Source organism: Rhizophagus irregularis, chromosome 14 (genome assembly GCF_026210795.1).
Source record: "Rhizophagus irregularis chromosome 14, complete sequence".
In the NCBI taxonomy this organism is placed as follows: Eukaryota; Fungi; Glomeromycota; class Glomeromycetes; order Glomerales; family Glomeraceae; genus Rhizophagus; species Rhizophagus irregularis.
Genome location: NC_089442.1, coordinates 4,854,347 through 4,875,186, shown reverse-complemented (window position 1 = coordinate 4,875,186; position 20,840 = coordinate 4,854,347). Strand labels below are relative to the sequence as shown.

Sequence of the window (20,840 nt, the reverse complement as noted above, 5' to 3'; positions counted from 1 at the left end):
AAAAAAATCTCGAAATGAAAATTTGATGATCGAACTGATCTACATAATCAGCATGATCTGAAATACTATAAATATACGGAAATTTCGGTAATATTATAAATCAAAAAAAAAAATTTATTGAATTGCAAGACTCATTAAGACTCATTTCATTATAACCATTAGAATTTTATTTTTTTTCTTTACGATTTTTCTTTCATAATAAGTATAATAAGGTTTTTAAATTTAGACCTTTTCTTTTAAATGTTTACATTTCATTTTCAACATGACAGCTGCAACAGCAATTCGATCAATGGCTCTTAAAATGGCCGAAGCTTCAGTAGCGGCTTCTAGAAAAGGTCGCGTTCAGAAAGCGGCAATGACATTGGTATAATATCGATATTTTTCTTCTTTATTTAAAATATATATTTATTTATATATTTAATATTTATATATAATTTCTTATACTACTCTCGAATTTATTAAGACTCCTTCAGCAGTAAATCGACTTCGTCAATTAGTTGAAGGTCCTGATCCTAAATTAATTCGTGTTGCTGTTAAGAACAAAGGTTGTGCTGGACAATCTTACGTTTTAGAATATACCAAAGAGAAAGGACAACATGATGAGATAGTAAAACAAGATGGTAAGTCAATTGGCAATAATTATTATTATTATTACTACTTTCTTTTTTCTTTCTTTCTTTCTTTTTTTGAATTTAAATGGAATTAGACAATTAATTATGTTTTATTAGGTGTTACGGTTCTTGTTGAACATAAATCTCTTTTTAAACTCATCGGAAGTGAAATGGATTATGTAAAGGACAGATTATCATCTAAGTTTGTATTTAATAATCCCAATGTTAAAGAAAATTGTGGATGTGGTGAAAGTTTTTCAGTATAATAATCAACTTATCATTATTACTTTCAAAAGGACAATTTCAGACCATAAGAACTAGATTTTTTAATATTATTTTTTTTAATACTTAATAATAATTAAAAATAAATTTAATAATTTTAAATCAAGTTAATAGCCGTTATATGTTTTCATTTGTTGATTTAAAATTTATTGGCTATTTCAACTTTTCCAATTATTCTATTTATTTTTAACTATTCTAATTATTCCAACTGCTCCATTTGTTCCAATTAATAAAGATTACGAAGAAATTTTAACGCAATTTCAGAAATTCAATTAAATTACAATTATTAAAAAGTTTTTTTATAATTAAAAGTCGAATTATTAATTTTAAAATCCTCTTCATATAATCCAAGATGCAAACCAAGATACCCATCCGAACCCAGTATTCCACACTCTCTTCTTTAGAATGTACACTACAACAAGCAGAAACACGAATAAACCAAAGAGGATAAGTAATCTATCTGTCCAATCACTTTGTTCCAATTTCGTAATCAGCTGTTTTGAACTGCGTACCACTGAAGAAAATCCCCTATATTCATTAAAAGTCGTCTTTAACGTACGAGAAGATTCATCTATAAAAGACAACATTTTCAGTAAACATATTAATTATATCTTATTATAAAAAATCAATTCATTTACCAAGTATTTTCGCTGAATAGGCACTTCGTTCGATTTCTTGTTCCATCAATTGAGTCGTTCGTCGTAATGATTCTGTGACATCACTTGCAGAATGTAAAAGTGTGTCCTCTGAACTATAAAACAAAAATAAATTTGAAGAAATTAACAGAAATTTTAGTTTTGTGACATCCAAATTAAAGATTAACCATAATTAACTCACGTTAGATTACGCCTTCTCATTTCAAATACTTCTTGTTTACCATGACCACGACCTAATAACATTTCACGTTCTATTTTAGCTTCTTTTTCAATATTTTGTTTAGATGTTAAAATGGCTCTTCGAATTGATACTTGTAATCTTTATTAAGAAATTTATTTATTTAACAAATAAAAAAGAAAGAACTTTTAAAACGACTTTTAAATTATTATACAAACAACATACTGTTTGAATTGTTCCTCATTTCTATGTAACTTTTGCATAATAACTTGTTTCTCTTTATCTGTTTCCTGTTCTTCTGCTATTTCCTTTATATCCTAACAATAAAATTTCAAATTAATATTTGATTTTTGCTTTCTTGTTTTGAACTTGTTTTAATTATGAATTAATTATGAATGAAATGAATTAATATAATCAATTGAATTAATAGAATTCATATATATATATATATATACCATATATACTACATATAGTATATAGGTATGTACCAAATTAAGATAAAATAAAATTTTAATTCTCACCTCTATCCACTTTTCGAGTTCTTTTACACCATTCCTAATCTCTGCAGCAAGTTCTTGTTGAGTTAACAAGATTATTACATTTTTCAATTGTGTAACTTTATTTTCTAGTTCTAACTGACGTTTATTTAAGTTTTCAAATAAAACAAGAACTTGGGGTGATATTGTAGCCATTTCGAAAATAAGAAGTGTAATATTAATCGTATTGATCGTTATATACTTATATACAAATCACCATGTGGCACAGTTATGATAGTCTAACACATTTTTACGAAACTATGTGTGGGCATTTTTACTTTTTTTTTGGAAAAAAAGAAAAGTATTATATGAGATAAATTATTTAAATGTTTTCGCAGAGAAAATAATAAGTTGTAGAAGTGTGAAAACGCGTCAATATTAATTAAAAATAAAAAGTTACTTCAAACTTATGATTTTATGGTTCAATTCATTTTGAAACATTTGACAAAAAATTTATTAATATTATATTTTTTTTAAACAATTAATTAAATATATCATAATCAATATTTAAACTATCTATTAACGGATTTGTATTTAACATTTTATTTAATTATTTGCAGTGGTTGATTAAATATTTGAAAATGAAGTCTTCCATTTTCACGAATATAAAATTATTTTTTTACAACAAAAAAAAGAAAAAAAAATCAAAATAAAATAATAATATATAACAGATAAATAATATAATTAAAATGTTTTATATTATTACATGAGACTATTACCATTTTGATCACCAACACTTAGATTCACACCATTTATCGAAGAGACAGTGTTTCCTCTCTTTCTTCCTGTTTTTTGAGGATCTGATGTTGATAATGGAGTTGAAGGTTGTGAAGATGTTTCATTTGTGGTATTAGTCATGGATGGGGTTGAAGTGTTTGTTGTGATTGTTAATGAATTATTGCTTATTAAATTATTTTTCATGTTGTTCGTAGATATTGGACTAATATTACTAGTTTTATTGGATTCCCTATTATATTGAGGGGTACTAGGTTTAACAACTATTGGTGGAGGTGATGTCACCATGCCTGCAGGTGAATTGTTGACATCTCCACTTGGAGGTGGAGAAGTTGTTGACGGTAAAGTATTAATTTTATTATCCTTGGTCGAATCAAGAAAATTTGATGATGACTCTTCTATCACTAATTTCGATCTTGAAGTCGTGGTTGTAATAGTAGACTTAGTCTTATTATCACTATCATTATTCTCACTCGCGAGATTATTTCTAACTTGTGAGTTTTGTTTTTGTTTCAGTTTCAAACTTTTAGATAACTTGACATTACTCCCCCCAGAGTTGAGAATATTAAACTTATTTCCGCCAGGACCAACAATAGTTGTCGACTCGATTCTTTTCTCTCTCAATGCTTCTTCACCATCTCTCTTCCATCTTTTCCAACCATCAAAATCAATTAATGCCTGCATACATCCCCATTCTTGAATCTTTCTTTCCAACCATACCAAACTAACTGGTTTAGTTAGAAAATCATTACAACCTGCTGCCAATGCATTCGTCCTGTCGGAAGGTAGCGAAGAAGCGGTGAGTGCTACGATAATAACAGGTATTAAACCTAAGTCTGGTGTGGAAGGAGGGGTTTGTTTCATAGGTGTAGAAACAGGTGTAGATGAAGCAGAAGGAGGCGTTGAAGGGAAAACTCCTATTTTCTGTGATTTTTCTAAACCTCTTATCTTTTTAGTGGCTTCTATTCCATCCATTACAGGCAGTTGAATATCCATCTACATAAATAAAATAGAAGTTTAATATTAATTTGCTGAATATTTTTAATAAATCACAAAAGAAAATTATTTTTTACTTACCAGAACTAAATGAAATCCTCCCTTTTGCCATTTGTCTACGGCTTCTTGTCCATTAGATGCGCACTCATATTTAATCTTCTTTTTCTTCATGAAAGTTGACAAAATTGCTTGATTAATGGGATTATCTGGTATTAAATACGTTATTCACAATTTTAGTTATTTTGATATGTAACATGTATTAAAACAACAAACATGACACTAATATAAACTTACCTTCAACTATCAAGACATTAACTGGTGGTATTACAGTATCGGTGTTGGTCTTCTTTTTTGGTTTTTTTGGTCTACGAGGTGATTGTGCGGAAGGTTGATTTTGTAATGAAGGAGATGGTGGAGGGGGTGATGAAACCGGTTGTATTGGATTACAGTTGGAATTAGCTGCAGGACTACCAGCATTGGATGGACTTCCAGTACCTCTTACTCCAATTGGTGTTGGAGATAAAGGTCCAGTACTCTGAAAAGGTCCATTTCTTCCAGGAGAGGTTGAACCTACTATTTTAATCACATTTTTTTGAGGATTTGATATACTCTTTGGTGGAATAACTAATAGGCTACCGCTACCACTAGGTCTTGGACTAAGTGGACTATTTGTAATATTCGTGTTTGGTGAAGATGTGTCATTTTGACACATACTGGCAGCATCTGAAGGGAAGTAATTTCCGGGAGATTCTGTAATCTTAGTGTCCCTAATTACATTTTCCATAGGATTTGCCTCTGTACCATTAATAAACCCGCTCAATTGTTGACCTGGACTCATAGGAGATGTTGCTATAGGCATAAAAACAGGATCAACCACTATTCTATTAATGGTTGTGTGAAGCGCAGTTAAAAAGCGCCTCGGACCAGCTGGTTTAGGAATTACTAAAACTTGCGGCAAATTAAAAGGACTTGTTGCTGGTGAAATAATGTATTGAAGAACATCCTTTACTGACTTATAGTTTGAAAGTGAAGTGAAATGTATTATAGCAGTAGTTCGTGATGATGAATTAGGTGGCTGACCCTGTCGTTTTGCAAGATTTGTCATTGCATTTAATTGGAATGGTACTTTTCTTATATGAGTAAGTTGTTGTTTAAGCGTATCAATATCATCATCAATTATTATAAAAGTAGGTGGCAAATCACTATTTTTTTGTTCTTCTGATGCTACATCTGAATCACCAAGTACAGTATCAGTATCAGTTTCTAAAGGAGAAGGCGTTTCTGAACGAGGCGTTTCGAATTCTTCTTCTCCACCTATAGGTACATGCGAAATATCAGTACTCCAAGTAGTCAAACAGCTAGTAATATGTTTAGCAAAATAACTTTTGCTCGTAGCATGCAAAGCAACTCTTTGTTCCTTCATACTCTGTGAAGTTTTGATAAGTTCTTCAACAGAAGGCTCTCCAGTTATTCGTAAATGAGGATATCGTCGAAGACTTTCTTCATTTACTTTGGGTACATTAGGTGGTGCGAGGGGTGATCCTGCCTCTAACTCGATGATGATTTCGAGTCCTTCTCCCACCCTCAGCTCAGCACCCAAGAAACTTAAAATTTTATGAGTCAAATTTGCATTAGGAAATATATTGTTGCGCTTAGACTCTTTTGATCCAGTATTTCCTGCATTGTGAATGATTTCTATTGTACAACTGACTTTATCATATGGATTAATTTTACGTTCTTTTTCTGAACCATGAGATTCCAATCCATTCGATAAACGTATTTGTAATCCTAATTCTATACAATCTCCAGGATTAGCACCATCAATTATACATTTAAGAAGCTATGTAAAAAAAGATTTTTTAAAAAAAATAAATAAACAAACAAATAAAATAAGAAATTAAAAAAATTTTTTTTTTTGCTTCCAATACCGTATGTAATTACTTACGTCCAATAGAGCATGCTTGAAAGCAGCCTCGTCGCCAATGACATTTAAATGATTTAAACCATACTCCACATGATAAATAACCAATTCAACTTTGGCATTACATGCATCACCGGCAAGAACATCACCAACTTGCTGTATGATTTCACCAATGTCAAATTCTCGTTTAACATGAGAAATTCCTTGATTATCTTGTTCTGAAAATAATAATAATGATAAAGTTCCTAAATGGGTAGAAATATAATTTATATCCTTTAAAATATTGTGAATAGCATTTATAGAAGCAGTGGGGAATGAGATCGAACAAGCTGATAATTGTTCATGAGGTTTTGAAAGGAAATGAGATGGAGTTAACTGCTTTAAAGTATCTACTGCCAGGTCAGTGGTTTGTCGCAATTGATTAGAAATAGTGCGAAGATATAATCCTTTTCTTTCACCAAAACGATCGATTGCTTTGTAAACTGATATTTGCGAATTTGTTCGTTCTTCTTTTAACAATGCCCGTTTAATCGAATTCTCTTTTTGATAAGCGATAAGAATCTCCTCAAAAAGTACAAAAAAAGGAAACCCAATGGCAGAACTCGCATATATCAAAGGATTCTTGTAAATTTCAACACTATTTGTTAAAAGCTGATACATTATTTGACTGATAGAAATTCCCATTGCAACCTTTTTGGCAACATTGATTGTGTCCTTAAGTGATAATGATTCCGAATTTAATCTATAAAGGTAATGAACCCAAAGCAAGGTACATAAAGAATAGAATTTGGTCAAAGAAAGATAAAAGAACCAAAAACCTAAATTGCTTTCTAATCTTGAAATAAAGGCAGCAAGTGCTGAAGAAACTATACAGAATATAAAGGTTAAATTTGTAGCTTTGCGAATGATACTTATAATAGCGTCCGAATTTGTTGTATTAATTTCATCAGCAGTTGACAAGAAATCTAATGCATCAATTGTTGTAAGTTTAATATATTTATTTTCATATGGTTCTTTTGATGGTGTCACATATTCTTCATCCTCTGAACTCTCTGAAGATTCACTTGATATTAGTGTATTATTACGTGGCAGCATATTATAAGTTAATGAGGAAGTGTTGTTTTGTAAAGGGATTTTATCTTTATTCTTGTTATCAATCGCATTTGTTGAAGTAGAAGTAAAGGGTGTTGTTGTGTCTTTTGAAAGGTGTGTATTTTTATTATCGTTACAATTAATAATGTCCTTTTTGGGCTGTGTTGTCTCTTTTGCCATAGTAATAAATTATAGATTATGTTGATTGCAGAGAGCTTTCCAAAGTGTCGAGATAAATATTAATATCTTTATCTACAATATCCAGTTTATCCAAAATGTTATTTATGAGACTTGTCGCAATTGCGAATTCGTGACCTTAAAGTCCATAGAGCAAAGATTCACTTCAAAACGGGAAGTTGAAAGAGCTTGTATAAATATGAATTCACGTGAATATAATTGAGTTAATTGGTAAATTTACTATGTGATCAACCATAAAGGGGTTGGCATTCCGTTCTTCTATTTGGAAATTGGAATGGCAATTTATCGAATTCTCTTTTTTTCACATTTTTTTTTCTGAATTTGCCATTTTTACAAACAGCCTTTTTTTTGGGCGTATTCTAGAGTTTAAATCTAGATACTTGAATCTTTGATACCGTATTCCTGAAAAAAAAAGTTTAAACGCCTCATATTAATTAAAATATCCCGGAAAAGATCACATGATCACCAGCCAAAAATATTATTTAAAAAACGCCAAGAATAATCCTTCTTTTTAATCAAAATTGTTTAAATGTATTAGGTAGGTACTATAAATAGTTAGTTTTGAAAACCTAAAAATTTCCTTTGCCTTATATTATGTTATCTACTATATTAGAAAACAATCAAAAATTGGTGGATAGAACATAATAGATTCTTACATTCCCAACTTTTAATTATATTAATTGATATAATATAAAGTTTAAAAAATTAATATTTTTATTACCTTTATTTATTATAAAAACTTTAGTTATAGTAATTTTTTTGTAAAATTAATATTTAACTTTCTTTAAATAATTAAAATCAAACTTAAATTTATCTTTTTATAATAAATCCAATAAATTCTGGAAATTATCCTTTAATTCGAGATATACTTATTTACTAAATCATTTATTATCTAATAATGCAAACCATAATAATGAATTATAAAACTTTATGTTTATAATTATTTATTTATTTTTAGCTAAATAACTATAGTGCAGAACCTCTATACTCAACTACTTATATATAGTAACAATTGATTGATTATAAATTTCTAAAAAAAAATTTTTTTATATTAAAGTAAAAAATTTAACCAATAATTTTTATAGACATGACCATTAGCTTTAAAAATTATCGGTTATTTTTTTTCTAAATTAAATTTTGGCTGAGTTTTAGCTGTTTAAAAATCTGTAATTTAAATATATTGATTAAATTTAGTCAAAATTGAGACTAGTTTAAATTTTTGTATTACAGGTTTTTTTAGCTACATTTAATGTACAGATTTTTTTTTAATATGCTAAGAAGAAAAAAAATTTTAAAACTGCAAAAAAAGATTTAATGAATAAGGTTGTTTAAATATAGGTCAATTTAATGTTATAGATGATAATTTATATACCATCAAGTGAATATTTAAAAGACAGTTCAGGTCAAAAAATACATATAATAAAATACAAATCTCATCATTGTATACCTAATTCATCAGTTTATAATGAAATACAATAAATAAATATATTATATAAATTTTATATCATATAACTTATAAAATCCTAATTTCTGATTGGTTAATATATGTATCACATGATGCTTACATAATCTGAAAAAATTGAGACTTTTTTTTTATTTTATAAATCAATTCCTTTTAATAAATAGAGTTTAATTTTTTTTATAAAATTAAAATCCAATTATAAAATCAAATTTTATTTAAATTTTTTTAAGTTCCTATTATAGAGGTTCTGCACCGTAATAAAATTGGCCATTATTTACTAAATTTTTTAAATCTATATATCTTTTTAGCTATTTGTATATTAAAAAAAGTTTGCAAAGTTATTAATTTTGTGTAATTAATAAATATTTAATTTTAATATATAATAAAATATTAATTAAAAAAAATTTTTACAAATTTACTTATATTCAGTTAACTTATTGGATTTGTTTTATACATGAAGTCGAAATTAAAGCCCAAAAGTAGAAATATTTTGACTTGGAAAGGTCAAAAGTTGAAATTAAAGTCGAAATGGTCGAAATTACATCATAGTCATGTGATTTTTATAATTATAATTTAATATAAAATTTTAAACGTGAATAACTCCGTCAATATTGATGCTACAGATATGAAATACATATCATTGGAATCCTCTCGATGAGCTGAATCTAACCGCGTAAAGATCATAAAGATTGGATCACTGGATGCGGAGATCATTAACTTTGAATTTTAAAATTATTGTTTACTATAAAAATTATAAGACTATTTAATACCAAATTTTAAATATGAATAACTCTGTCAATATTGATGCTACAAATATGAAATACATATCATTGGAATCCTCTCGATGAGCTGAATTTAGTGCTTCAATTCGGATGAAAACTTGAATATTTTCATGTGACGATTATGGCTGAGAAAGATTATGAATTTCAGATTTAAACAGACTATAATTTAAATCAACATTAAAGTATTATTATCCCAAAAATTTATACTAATTTCGGCCAAACTCATAGTGCCAGCAAAATTTAATGAAATTCAATCCAGATGAAAATCTGGATAAAACCAATACAGATCGAAGCACTAGGCCGAATCCAACGTGAGAAATGATAAAAATTGAAAACGAACTAGATGCAGAAATTAGAGCTCTGCATGGGTAGCGGGTCAATTCGAGGTGACCCATCAGGTTGACCTAAAATATCCAGGTCAGGTTATCAAATTCATGACTCAGTATCGGGTCAGGTTACAAGTTTGACCTGACCTGATTACATGTTAACCCGAAACTAAAGTTATAATTCAGCTGTAATGCTATAGTGTCTTAATGCCGTAATATCAATGCAGTAATGCTGTAATTCATGTAGATTTAATTGTTTAATAGTTTTAAATAAATGTTTATGACATTTATTTTTTTTATTTATAAAGTCATTTTTGCTAAGATTTGAGTTGTTAGTGTCCCTAAAATAGAAAAGAAAAAAACGTTTTTAAAAAAAAAAATTATTTTTTTTTAAAAATAAAAAAAACATACTTCTACGAAAGCCCAGTTTGTTCAAATCCAAAAGCCTAACATTCCTGCAATAGAAAAGTGAGAATGTTTTTTAGGACATTTAAAGAAAAAAAAATAAAAAAAACCTATTTTGAAAGTCTGATTCATTCAAAACCAAGAAGTCAGCATTCCTGTAATAGAAAAAAGAAAAGAAGTTTCATTAGAAATATTTTTAAGACAAAAAAAAATTAAAAATAAAAAAATATACCTTTACTTTAAGTCAGGTTCGTCCAAAACTAAAAATCCGGCGTTTCTGCAATAAAAAAAAAGAAAAAAATGTTTCATTAGAAATATTTTTAAAACAATAAAAATAAAATAAAAACTAAAAAAAATACCTTTACAAAAATCCAGTTTGTCCAAATCCAAAAAAGCCAGCGTTCCTGCAATAGAAAAATTAAACGTTTCGTTAAAAACGTTTTTAGACATTTAAAGAAAAAAATAAAAAAAAAACCTATTTGAAAGGCCATTCGTCCAAAACTAAAAATCTGGCATTCCTGCAATAGAAAAAAGAAAAAACGTTTCTTTAGAAACGATTTTAAAACTAAATCTGATAAAAAAATCAAATCTTTAATGTTATACGAATTTACTTGATATGCAATTAAGGGATTTGCGGCTTAATTAAGATATTACACAACATATAAAATATACCAAAACATTAAAATACCAAATTTAAATTCATTGTGATAAAAAATTTTATTATTGAAATTTAAAACTAAAATATATTTATTATTGTTATTGTTATTATTATTAATACTATTACTATTATTATTACTATTATTATTACTACTATTATTATATATTATTAGTTTTACAAATTATGAACCCAATTTTTTAAGCACATACATGCTTAGATACTTTTAAAGTTTAAGCATGATCGTCTTTTTGTAATAAGATCACTTCCGCCAGAAAAAATGCGTTCTACAGGTATACTTGTAGTACCTATATATAAGAGAAAAATATATAAGAAATTAGATATATTATAATAATCGTATTAGATTAATTATTATTTACCTGGGATAGAAAGAAAGTCACGAGCTATACTTGAAAGACGTGAATAGATTTTTTCGTTAGCCTATATTCATATAATATTAAAAAATGAAGTGAATAATATATATTTAAAAGTTAAAAATAAATGCAAAAGTAATTTAATATCACCTTTTACCATTTTAAAGGTTCTGTTTTTATATGTTCAACAGGTTTATTAAGATAATCTTTTACTTCATAATTATCAGAATTAATTTCGTCACCAGTTCCAAATATTTCATTAAAAAAATTATCTGTATCATTAATAAAATTTTCACCATCATTATCATTACTAATTATATTATTTGTTTCAAAATAATCATTATTATATGTATATATAAAAATATTTTTGGCTTGATCAATGAATTCAGTTTCCTATTTTTCCTTTTTATAAAAATTAAGCTTTAACCTCGGGTCTAAAACTGAATAATAAATTAGAAAAAATTTATTAATATTATAAATTGAATATTAAAGATAAAAAAAAAATAAAGAAATTACTTGTTGCAATGGTATATGCATATGAATCGTCTGTTTTTGAATAATAAATTTTTAATTTTTCATAACCCTTTTATATAGCATCACGTATATTTGAAATTTCACAATACTTTAAATCTTCTTTATCAAGTAAACTCTCAATATGGTCGAGAAGTTTATTATATATAGGTACGGAAGATAACAATGTCACATATTTTGATATAGACATATATTCCGTGGTTCTGTAAAACTTCTAAAATTTCAATCATATTTTTATTAACATAAAATTTTAATTTTTAAACAAAAAAAACAGAGAACTTACTTCAAGTACACGATGCAGTTCTTTAATAATGTTCCACTCTTCAGTAGAAATAAAAAATTTATTTAAATCAGGTTCAAGTAATGTAAGATCATTAATGGGCTAATAAAATATTTATAAATAAATTAAATATTTTCTTATTTATAATTTACAATATAATAAATTTACTTACTTCTTGAAGTTTTAATATACGATCTAACATAAGATACGTTGAATTCCATCGAGTCTTGACGTCTAACATAACATTTAATGATTGAATTGAAAAGAATTCACAACGACGAGCAAAATTTTCCTTTCGTTATAGTGAAAAACGAATTTTTACTATTAGTCGTCTTAGTTTTGGAATTATTTCTACATTAACATTATCTTCTTGTTCTTCTTGAGAAACTAGTTCTAATAATTCATCTTCCTCTTGAGCATCCCCAGGCTTTTATGTTTTTTAAAATCTCCTGTATTATCAGATTTATTATATGAGCCAAACAACATATATTATTTTTTTTTGTGATTGAATTTAACTTCTTTTTGATGACAGACATATTCAAGTTCTCTTAAAAATGTATTGTTGTTAGCGGTATTATCTGCCGTAATAGTCATTATCTATATTAAATAATATAAGTGTTATTGTATTAATATATCAAAATTTTTTATTCAAAAAAAATAAATAAAAAAAATAAGAAATTTATTACTTTTGTTAAAATATTAAAATCTTCATCAATACTTTTCAAAAATTCTTTTGCCAGGTTTTCACCAAAGTGAGAACTTGATAAATGTATGAAATCAACTAGGGTTTCTTTGAGACACCAATCAATGTCAACAAAATGGTATGTTATGTCAAAAAAAGCAATATTATTCGTAGAGATCCAACAATTTAAGGTGAAACTTAATTTTCCTAGAACGTTCTTAATTTAAAAAAAATAATATAATATAATATTTATAAATTTATATTTTTAAATTTAAAAACAAATTTTTTTTACCAGTAATATTTTTCTAAAAATTAACTTGCATTAGAAATTTAGAATGATTTTTGGCTAATCCTTCACATAAAGTTTTATTGAATCTTTCGACCAAACCATTTGTTTGTAGCCTAAATAGATATAGTAAATATGTAACATATACTGTATTTATCTACCATTTTTGCCAAGTGGGAGATGTAAACAATCCACACAAATTCGAATTTTCGGTTCACTTCATTGGTTGACTTTTAAAGGGAGGAATTTATAGAAACATCTCTCTGAACTGTGTCAGCTGAAGGAAGTTTAGCTTTTTTGTTGCATACCTTAAAAAGTTCTTTAAATTCTTGACATTCTGTAATAGTAAATGGTTGATCATCAATTGTTATCCAAATTGCTAGTTTTTCTCGAAAGATTTCATCACTATATGGCTGTTAAAAATGAAAGATAAAATAAATTAGTTTTTTTAACAAAAAATGTAGTGGTAATATTTGTATATTTACAATTCTTTCATCAGTGTCTTAGGTTAGAAACTTTTTCATGAAATCCGCCTGCTTTTTAGTTGATGGATCAATTTTGTCCATATGACTCTTGAGATGTCTACTTAAGTTTCCCGTTGAATCGCAGGTTTTACCGTTCATTTTGTATTTAACGTTGCTATTAAATTAAGTAAATCATTTAATTTTTGTACATTTAATATAAAATATAAATATTAAATTCATTTCTTAGTTTACCTGCAATATTTACATCTTGCCCATTTTGTACCATTATCATCTGTGATTTTTTCAAAGTGTGACTATACAAAGCTCCTATCTTTATTATCCTTATTATTTGTTTAGTCATTTTCATTTTCAGAAACGTCTGTTTCTTCCTTTCCTTCTGTTTTATCCTCTTCTTCTGTTTCATTCTCTCCTTCTATTTCTTTTTCACTTTCCATTTCTTTCTCTTCGTTATTTTCTTCTCTCTCTATTCTTCCTTCTTTTTTCCCTCTACACTTTCTTCTAATTCTTCCTCTTCCATTTCTTCTTCATAACAAGTACGTTTTGAAGTAAAAGTATTTTTATTTTTATTGTTATTGTGCCGTTTTCGTTTAACCATTTAATTGTTTGACTTTTTTTTTTGGTTGAGCAGTTTGATTTGATGGAGAAATAGATATTACACGAACATAGCTGATCATTTATCAAAAAGTCATAAGCCACAAATCATGGAATATCGATTTAATCGATATGGTATAGCTATTATTAGTTAACGCGTTAAATTAATGTATTAAATTACGGTTAGGCTGCTCCAAGCCAATTCTTTGTTTAACATAACATAGGGGCCCCAATCTAGGGGGGGGAAGACAAAAAATAATACATAAAATACAATACATGACCAGAATTACCATTAATATTGGCCAAAATTTTGACCAAAAGAGTGAGCAAAAATTTTGAATGATAATTCTGGCCAATACTTAAAGATTTATATAATTCTGGCCTAAATTACATGTATTTTTTTTACATAAAAAATCCAAAAACAGGGGGAAGGGGTTATGTTAAACGAAAAATTGAATTGGTGCGGCCTTAATCACATCTTTAACAGACCGTTTCATTAAACTTATTAAAAAAAATATTTGTTTTTCGGTCTTTTAACAGACCATTTTGTTAAAAAAATAAAATAAAAAATTTTTTTCCAGTTTTTAATAAACTGTTTCATTTAGTGTTCCGAAAAAAATCCGATCTGATTCGTATCCGCAGATCTGATCCGAAACGGATCAGATTGGATCAGATTTTTTATGATCCGTGATCTGATCCGAATCAAAAAAATTTGATCTGTTTCGGATTGAATCGGATCGGATCAGCTATTCACTCAAATCGGATCGGATCAAATCAGATTCGAACGGATTCGGATCGGATCCGGATCGGATCCGAATCTTAGAAAATAAAAAATGTTTCGCGCAACGTTTTTTATTAAGACAATTAAAAACCGTTGCGAAACGGTTTTTTTTAGTTAAATAAACCATTTCGCAACGGTTTATAATAAAAGAATTTAAAAAACCGTTGCGAAATGGTTTTTTTGGTTAAATAAACCGTTTCGCAACGGTTTATAATAAAAGAATTTAGAAAACCGTTGCGAAATGGTTTGTTTTTGGTTAAATAAACCATTTCGCAACGGTTTATAATAAAAGAATTTAGAAAACCGTTGCGAAACGGTTTTTTTGGTTAAATAAACCGTTTCACAACGGTTTTTAATAAAACAACTTACAAAACCGTTGCTAAACGGTTTTTTTTGGTTAAATAAACCGTTTCGCAACGGTTTATAATAAAACAACTTAAAAAACCGCTTGTTGAAAGCGGTTTTTTTGGTTAAATAAACCGTTTTGCAACGGTTTTTTTTGGTTAAATAAACCGTTTCGCAACGGTTTATAACAAAACAACTTAAAAAACCGTTGTGAAACTGTTTTTTTTTTGGTTAAATAAACTGTTTCACGACGGTTTATAATAAAAGAATTTAGAAAACCATTGCGAAACTGTTTTTTTTGGTTAAATAAACCGTTTCGCGACGGTTTATAATAAAACAACTTAAAAAACCGTTGCGAAACGGTTTTTTTTGGTCAAATAAACCATTTCGCAATGGTTTTTAATAAAACAACTTAGAAAACCGTTGTGAAACGGTTTTTTTTGGTCAAATAAACCGTTTCGCAACGGTTTTTAATAAAACAACTTAAAAAACCGTTGTGAAACGGTTTTTTTGGTCAAATAAACCGTTTCGCAACGGTTTTTAATAAAACAACTTAAAAAACTGTTGCGAAACGGTTTTTTTTGGTTAAATAAACCATTTCGCAACGGTTTATAACAAAACAACTTAAAAAACCGTTGCGAAACAGTTTTTTTGGTTAAATAAACTGTTTCGCAACGGTTTATAATAAAACAACTTAAAAAACTGTTGCGAAACGGTTTTTTTTGGTCAAATAAACCGTTTCGCAACGGTTTATAATAAAACAACTTAAAAACCGTTGCGAAACGGTTTTTTTTAGTTAAATAAATCATTTCGCAACTGTTTTTATTAAAATCGTTAAAAAACCGTTGCGAAACGGTTTTATTTAGTTATATAAACCATTTCGCAACAGTTTTTATTAAATAAATCTTTAAAAAAACGTTGCGAAACGTTTTTTTAATTTCTGATTCGGATCGGATTCGGATCGGATCGGTTTTATCCGAATTGGATTCAGACCGAATCGAATCAAGTTTATTTCGGATTCGGATCGGATCGGATCCAATTATTTTTAATCCGAATTCGGATCAGATCAAATCCAATTTTTTTTGATCCGAATTCGGATCGGATCGGATTCATCTCAAATCCGATCTGATTCGATCCGTTCGGAACACTAGTTTCATTAAATTTCGCCTCAAAAAAAATTGATTCAAAATCGGGAAAAGATCAACTCGAATCGAATGATCAGTTTGATTATCTGATCTTTTTTTTTAATTATTTTTTTTTTTAGTTTCTTCAAAAATAGACCGAACGGTCCTTTCAGAATGGCGATTTGGAGGAAAATTAGTATATTCATTTTTTTTCCTTTTTTTTCCTTTTTTTTACTTACTTTATTTATTTCTTTAGGAACTGTCTTTTTTGAAATGGCGAGTTCAGTGGACTTTCAAGAATACAAGAGATTTGTGGTGTAATGGGCGCAATGTATAAAATTGCAGCTCACTTTTTTTATACAAAATCAATATAAAAAAGTGAATTGCAGTATTGGGATTCACTTTTTATATGATTTTAATATAAAAATGTTGAATCGCAATATTTCGAGAAAAAACGTTGCGAAAACGTTTTTTCATAATATTATATTAAAAAAATGTTTCGTAACGTTTATTTTTTGATATTTCAATAATAACGTTGTGAAAACATTTTTTTCATAATGTTATATTAAAAAAACGTTTTGCAATATTTTTTTCAATATTTTAATAAAAAATGTTGCAAAAACGTTTTTTTTCATAATATTATATTAAAAAAAAAAAGTTTTGTACTGTTTTTTTTCAATACTTTAATAAGAATAGTCCTGAAATTTTTCAGGTTTCAGGTCAGGTCAGGTCAAACAGACAACCTGATATAACCTGACCTGACCTGACCTGACCCATTCGAAGCTCTAACTGCAGGAGTGTGCGGATGTGTTTATTAATTAAGAAACGTTCTAACGTTTCTTTTCTTTTTGTAGGATATACTATTAAGAATTGACTCAACTTGTTTCAGTCTTTAATTATTAAAAAAATTATTTTTTTATAGAAATACTTTAGGAACCGTCGCCCAGACTTGAATATGTGAAAGAGTAAGTTAAGTATATGGGTTTCTTTTGTTATAGGAACTAAGGTTGCTTGCTGAAACCTAGGGGTTTAGGCAAGATGGCATTTCGCAGAAAAGCGAAATGCTGCTGAAACTATATTAAAGTTATATTAAAAAACTGGCGAAACTTTAGAGAAAGGTGAAACTGCCGAAACTTATTATAAATGCCGAAACTGCTGAAACTCTACCGAAACTATAATAAATCTATAGTAAAATTTTAACGAAACTAATCGTAGGATTTTGAAGAGGTTTAGACAAGCAACCTTAATAGGAACGTCACTAACGTTCCTTTTTTTTTCTTTAAATACTGATATTCGGACTTGGAATTCTCTTGCGAAAGGGTAAGTTAAAAGGTGTGAGGGAAGGGAGGTTTGCTGTAGGAAATAGGAATGTCACTGACATTCTTTTTTCTTTTTTTCTTTAGAAACTTGCATTCGGACTTGGAATTCTCTTGCGAAAGGGTAGGTTAAAGGGGTGGAGAGGTTTACTGTAATCATAATTATTTGACGCGATCCATCAGAATTTTCTTCAGCAATTAATCCCCTTGAACCTTCAATTCTTTAAATAATTTTTGATGTTTAATATGTCCTGAAATTCTTCTTGTACGTGACTGTGGTCATGTTTGTATTTGTGTTTGTTAATGGTGGAGTTGAAGAAACAAACAGTGATGTTAATGGGGCCGAAGTAGTTTTTATTTTACTGGAACGTCACTAACGTCTTTTTCTTTTTTTTTTAGTAAATAGCATTGGACTTGAAATTCTTTTTATAAGTTTGTTAGTAAAGATCAGAAATGTTAGATGTTTGATAAAATTCTTTGTACGTAATATAAAATATTTAAAAAATCAATTACGTCAGTTTAATACAAACGTCAGTATAAATAAATTACATTACGTCAATACGCGATTCAGTATTTGCTGTAATATAATCCAAACTAACTGATTGAATTTTAAAATTGTAAAATTTTTAATTTCGGAATTTGAATAAGTGTGAATTTAACTATCTTTTTAAGTAATTCAGTTATAAAACCTTTCAGTTTACCCGAAGTAATCAGGTTACCCAAAGTGACCTGAATTTAACCCAAATACTTTCGGGTCAACAGGTCAGGTCAGGTCAGAACAGGTTACCTGACTTGAACTGACCTGAAAAAAATATCAGTTTGGATTAACCAGGTAACCTGACCTGACCCCATCCATGCGGAGCTCTAGTGACACTCTTTCTAGACCTGGATTTCAGCTTGGGCTATTAAAGTAAGTTGGGAAAGTTATTTTTGTTTTTTTTTTTGTCTTTAGGAATGTAATTAACATTCCTTTTGCTTCTTTTCTTTAGGTGACGCTCTTCCTAATCTGGATTTTGGCTTGGGCTATTAAAGTAAGTTGGGGAGGGTATTTTTAGGGGTTTTTTTGTCTTTGGAAACGTAATTAACGTTCCTTTTGCTTCTTTTCTTTAGGTGACGCCCTTCCTGGATCTGGATTTTGACTTGGACTATTAAAGTAAGTTGAAGAAGGGTTTTTTATCTTTTTTTTTTGTTTTTGGAAACATAATTAATGTTCCTTTTTCTTTTTTCTTTAGGTGACGTCCTTTCTAGACCCTGGATTTTTGGGTTGATAATTTTATTAGTCTCTATTACTGCGAAAGTCGAGAGGATCTTCTCTGAAATTAATGGTAAACTTACTGCAAAACTTAATACCAAAATCTCTAATTAATTCATTACATGTTTATCTTTAGCTTGGACTATTAAAGTATGTTGGGAAGGGTATTTTTAGTTTTTTTTTTGTTTTTAGGAACGTAACTAATGTTCCTTTTGCTTCTTTTCTTTAGAAAGACGCCTCTTGGACCTGGATTTCGGCATAGGTTATAAAGGTAAGTTGGGGGAAAGGTATTTTTGTTTTTTTGTTTTTAGGAACGTAATTAACGTTCTTTTTGCTTCTTTTTTTAGGGAGACACCTTCTTGGACCAGGGTTATAAAAATAAGTTAGGGAGGGGATTTTTTTGTTTTTTTAGTCTTTGGATAGTCTTTAACGTTCTCTTCTTTTTTTTTCTTTAGGGGTCTTCAAACCGGTTTGATCCAAATCTTAAACTTTTTATAAATATTGTGTCAACTAATTTGTTAAAAATCATTTTTAATAACGTATAAATAAATACTATATTTATTATTAAAAAATTTCTAATTGTTAATTAATATTAATAAAAAGTATTAAGTAGAAAAAACTGAATTCAGATTCACCAGATTCACCAGATTATTCAAATATCCGGTCAACCATCTGGTCAAATTGGTGAGCAAGTATTGACCGGATATCCAATGATCCATCTGGTCAATCTGATAAATCATTCAGATCAATCTGAATCTGGTTAAATTTTGGATGGATGACTGGATATTCAGATTGACCAGATTCAGAGCATACCTCTACTTGGGTTCAAGTCAGAACAGGTCAACTCAAGTAAAATGAGTCAAGAATTATTTTGACTTAAAGAGTACTCAAGTTTCAGGATTCAAGTTAACTCAAGTTAATTTAAGTCAAAGTTAAAGTGCTTACTATCTATAATTTTACCTAGACAATTATAATTATAGTGCTAATAGGAATTACAAATAGGGTTCAACTAGCATTATCAAACATGTAATTCCAGTTGACTCAAGTCAAGAAATTTCTAACTCAAATGTGAATCTAATTTAAGTCAACTTGAGTTATATATTAAAATATAAGTCCAAGCTTTATACAGTATATAAAGGATATTTTACATAATGCATTTTCCATTTTAATAAAAGATTGAACAGCATTATATATGATGTGAAGTATAAGTGTCAACGAAATTCAAAAAAGGAAATTGTAATGATGCATTTGAATTTTTTTGACTTATCGGAAAAGAATATGACTTTTGAACTAATTATTTTGTTTCACAAACTGTCACGTGATCAGTCACATTGAAATAAAAATAAGAGTTCTTTAAACTTTTTAAACTTAACAATAATCTTATCAAAAAGCACCCAAAAAATAACTGATAAACTTGAACAAAAAAATGAATGTTTTGAATATAAAGATATTAAAGATTATTTCAAGCCATGGTCTAATAGATGTAAATTACACTCTTTCTCATTTGAATTTGCAGAAAATTCAGATTCCAATCCAACTTCTATAATCTGGAATAATGCTTCTCTACATGGATTTATCTCAACAATCATTTATACTTTTTCTCTTCACCAACACCTTTGATTTTCACCTGATGATGTATAGTTAACAGTTGCATAAGGCGTTAGTAAACATATTTTAAAAAATGCTGAACGGTTTTGTTACTTATTTGTTGATTATGAAGGATAGGAAGAAATTTTCATAGATGCTAAAGATATTATAGGACATATCAATAGAAATTTTATAGATGATTGGTCACAAGTGATTGCTCAACTTACTGATGCTATTGATAAGCGAATCAATAAAGTTGGTTTAAAATAACATTTTAAATGCGATTTTTTTACTTCAACAAATGCATCTATTACTGTTAGCCAAATTATTTTGTTAAATGCAATGAAAAAATATTTTAGATACAACTTAAG

The 20,840-nt window shown here is 28.2% G+C and overlaps 3 protein-coding genes across 3 annotated transcripts; 1 reads left to right on the top strand and 2 right to left on the bottom strand.

Annotated features, from left to right (window-relative positions):
• Positions 1-107: 107 nt before the first annotated feature.
• Positions 108-1,149, top strand: OCT59_006737 (uncharacterized protein). The gene is made up of 3 exons (XM_025317612.2): positions 108-364; positions 464-620; positions 729-1,149. Exons 1-3 carry the CDS (start codon positions 263-265, stop codon positions 875-877), a joined length of 408 nt encoding a protein of 135 aa, XP_025177996.1. The 5' UTR covers positions 108-262; the 3' UTR covers positions 878-1,149.
• On the bottom strand, positions 942-2,440 carry OCT59_006736 (uncharacterized protein). The gene is made up of 5 exons (XM_025317611.2): positions 2,249-2,440; positions 1,953-2,044; positions 1,731-1,868; positions 1,532-1,644; positions 942-1,464 (listed from the first exon to the last, which is right to left on the bottom strand). Exons 1-5 carry the CDS (start codon positions 2,417-2,419, stop codon positions 1,232-1,234), a joined length of 747 nt encoding a protein of 248 aa, XP_025177995.1. The 5' UTR covers positions 2,420-2,440; the 3' UTR covers positions 942-1,231.
• A 525-nt stretch (positions 2,441-2,965) lies between these two features.
• On the bottom strand, positions 2,966-7,328 carry OCT59_006735 (uncharacterized protein; the record flags this gene model as incomplete). The annotated part of the gene is made up of 4 exons (XM_025326084.2): positions 5,940-7,328; positions 4,289-5,834; positions 4,076-4,200; positions 2,966-3,994 (listed from the first exon to the last, which is right to left on the bottom strand). Exons 1-4 carry the CDS (start codon positions 7,185-7,187, stop codon positions 2,966-2,968), a joined length of 3,948 nt encoding a protein of 1,315 aa, XP_025177994.1. The 5' UTR covers positions 7,188-7,328.
• Positions 7,329-20,840: the final 13,512 nt, after the last annotated feature.

Excerpts from the sequence above, each read along its gene's own strand:
- OCT59_006736 (XM_025317611.2), bottom strand. The coding sequence starts at position 2,419 with ATGGCTACAATATCACCCCAAGTTCTTGTTTTATTTGAAAACTTAAAT. Across the intron at positions 2,045-2,248 it reads AACTCGAAAAGTGGATAGAG|GATATAAAGGAAATAGCAGA; the intron begins GTGAGAATTAAA and ends TTTTATTGTTAG. Across the intron at positions 1,465-1,531 it reads CTATTCAGCGAAAATACTTG|ATGAATCTTCTCGTACGTTA; the intron begins GTAAATGAATTG and ends TGTCTTTTATAG.
- OCT59_006737 (XM_025317612.2), top strand. The coding sequence starts at position 263 with ATGACAGCTGCAACAGCAATTCGATCAATGGCTCTTAAAATGGCCGAA. Across the intron at positions 365-463 it reads AGAAAGCGGCAATGACATTG|ACTCCTTCAGCAGTAAATCG; the intron begins GTATAATATCGA and ends GAATTTATTAAG. Across the intron at positions 621-728 it reads TGAGATAGTAAAACAAGATG|GTGTTACGGTTCTTGTTGAA; the intron begins GTAAGTCAATTG and ends ATGTTTTATTAG.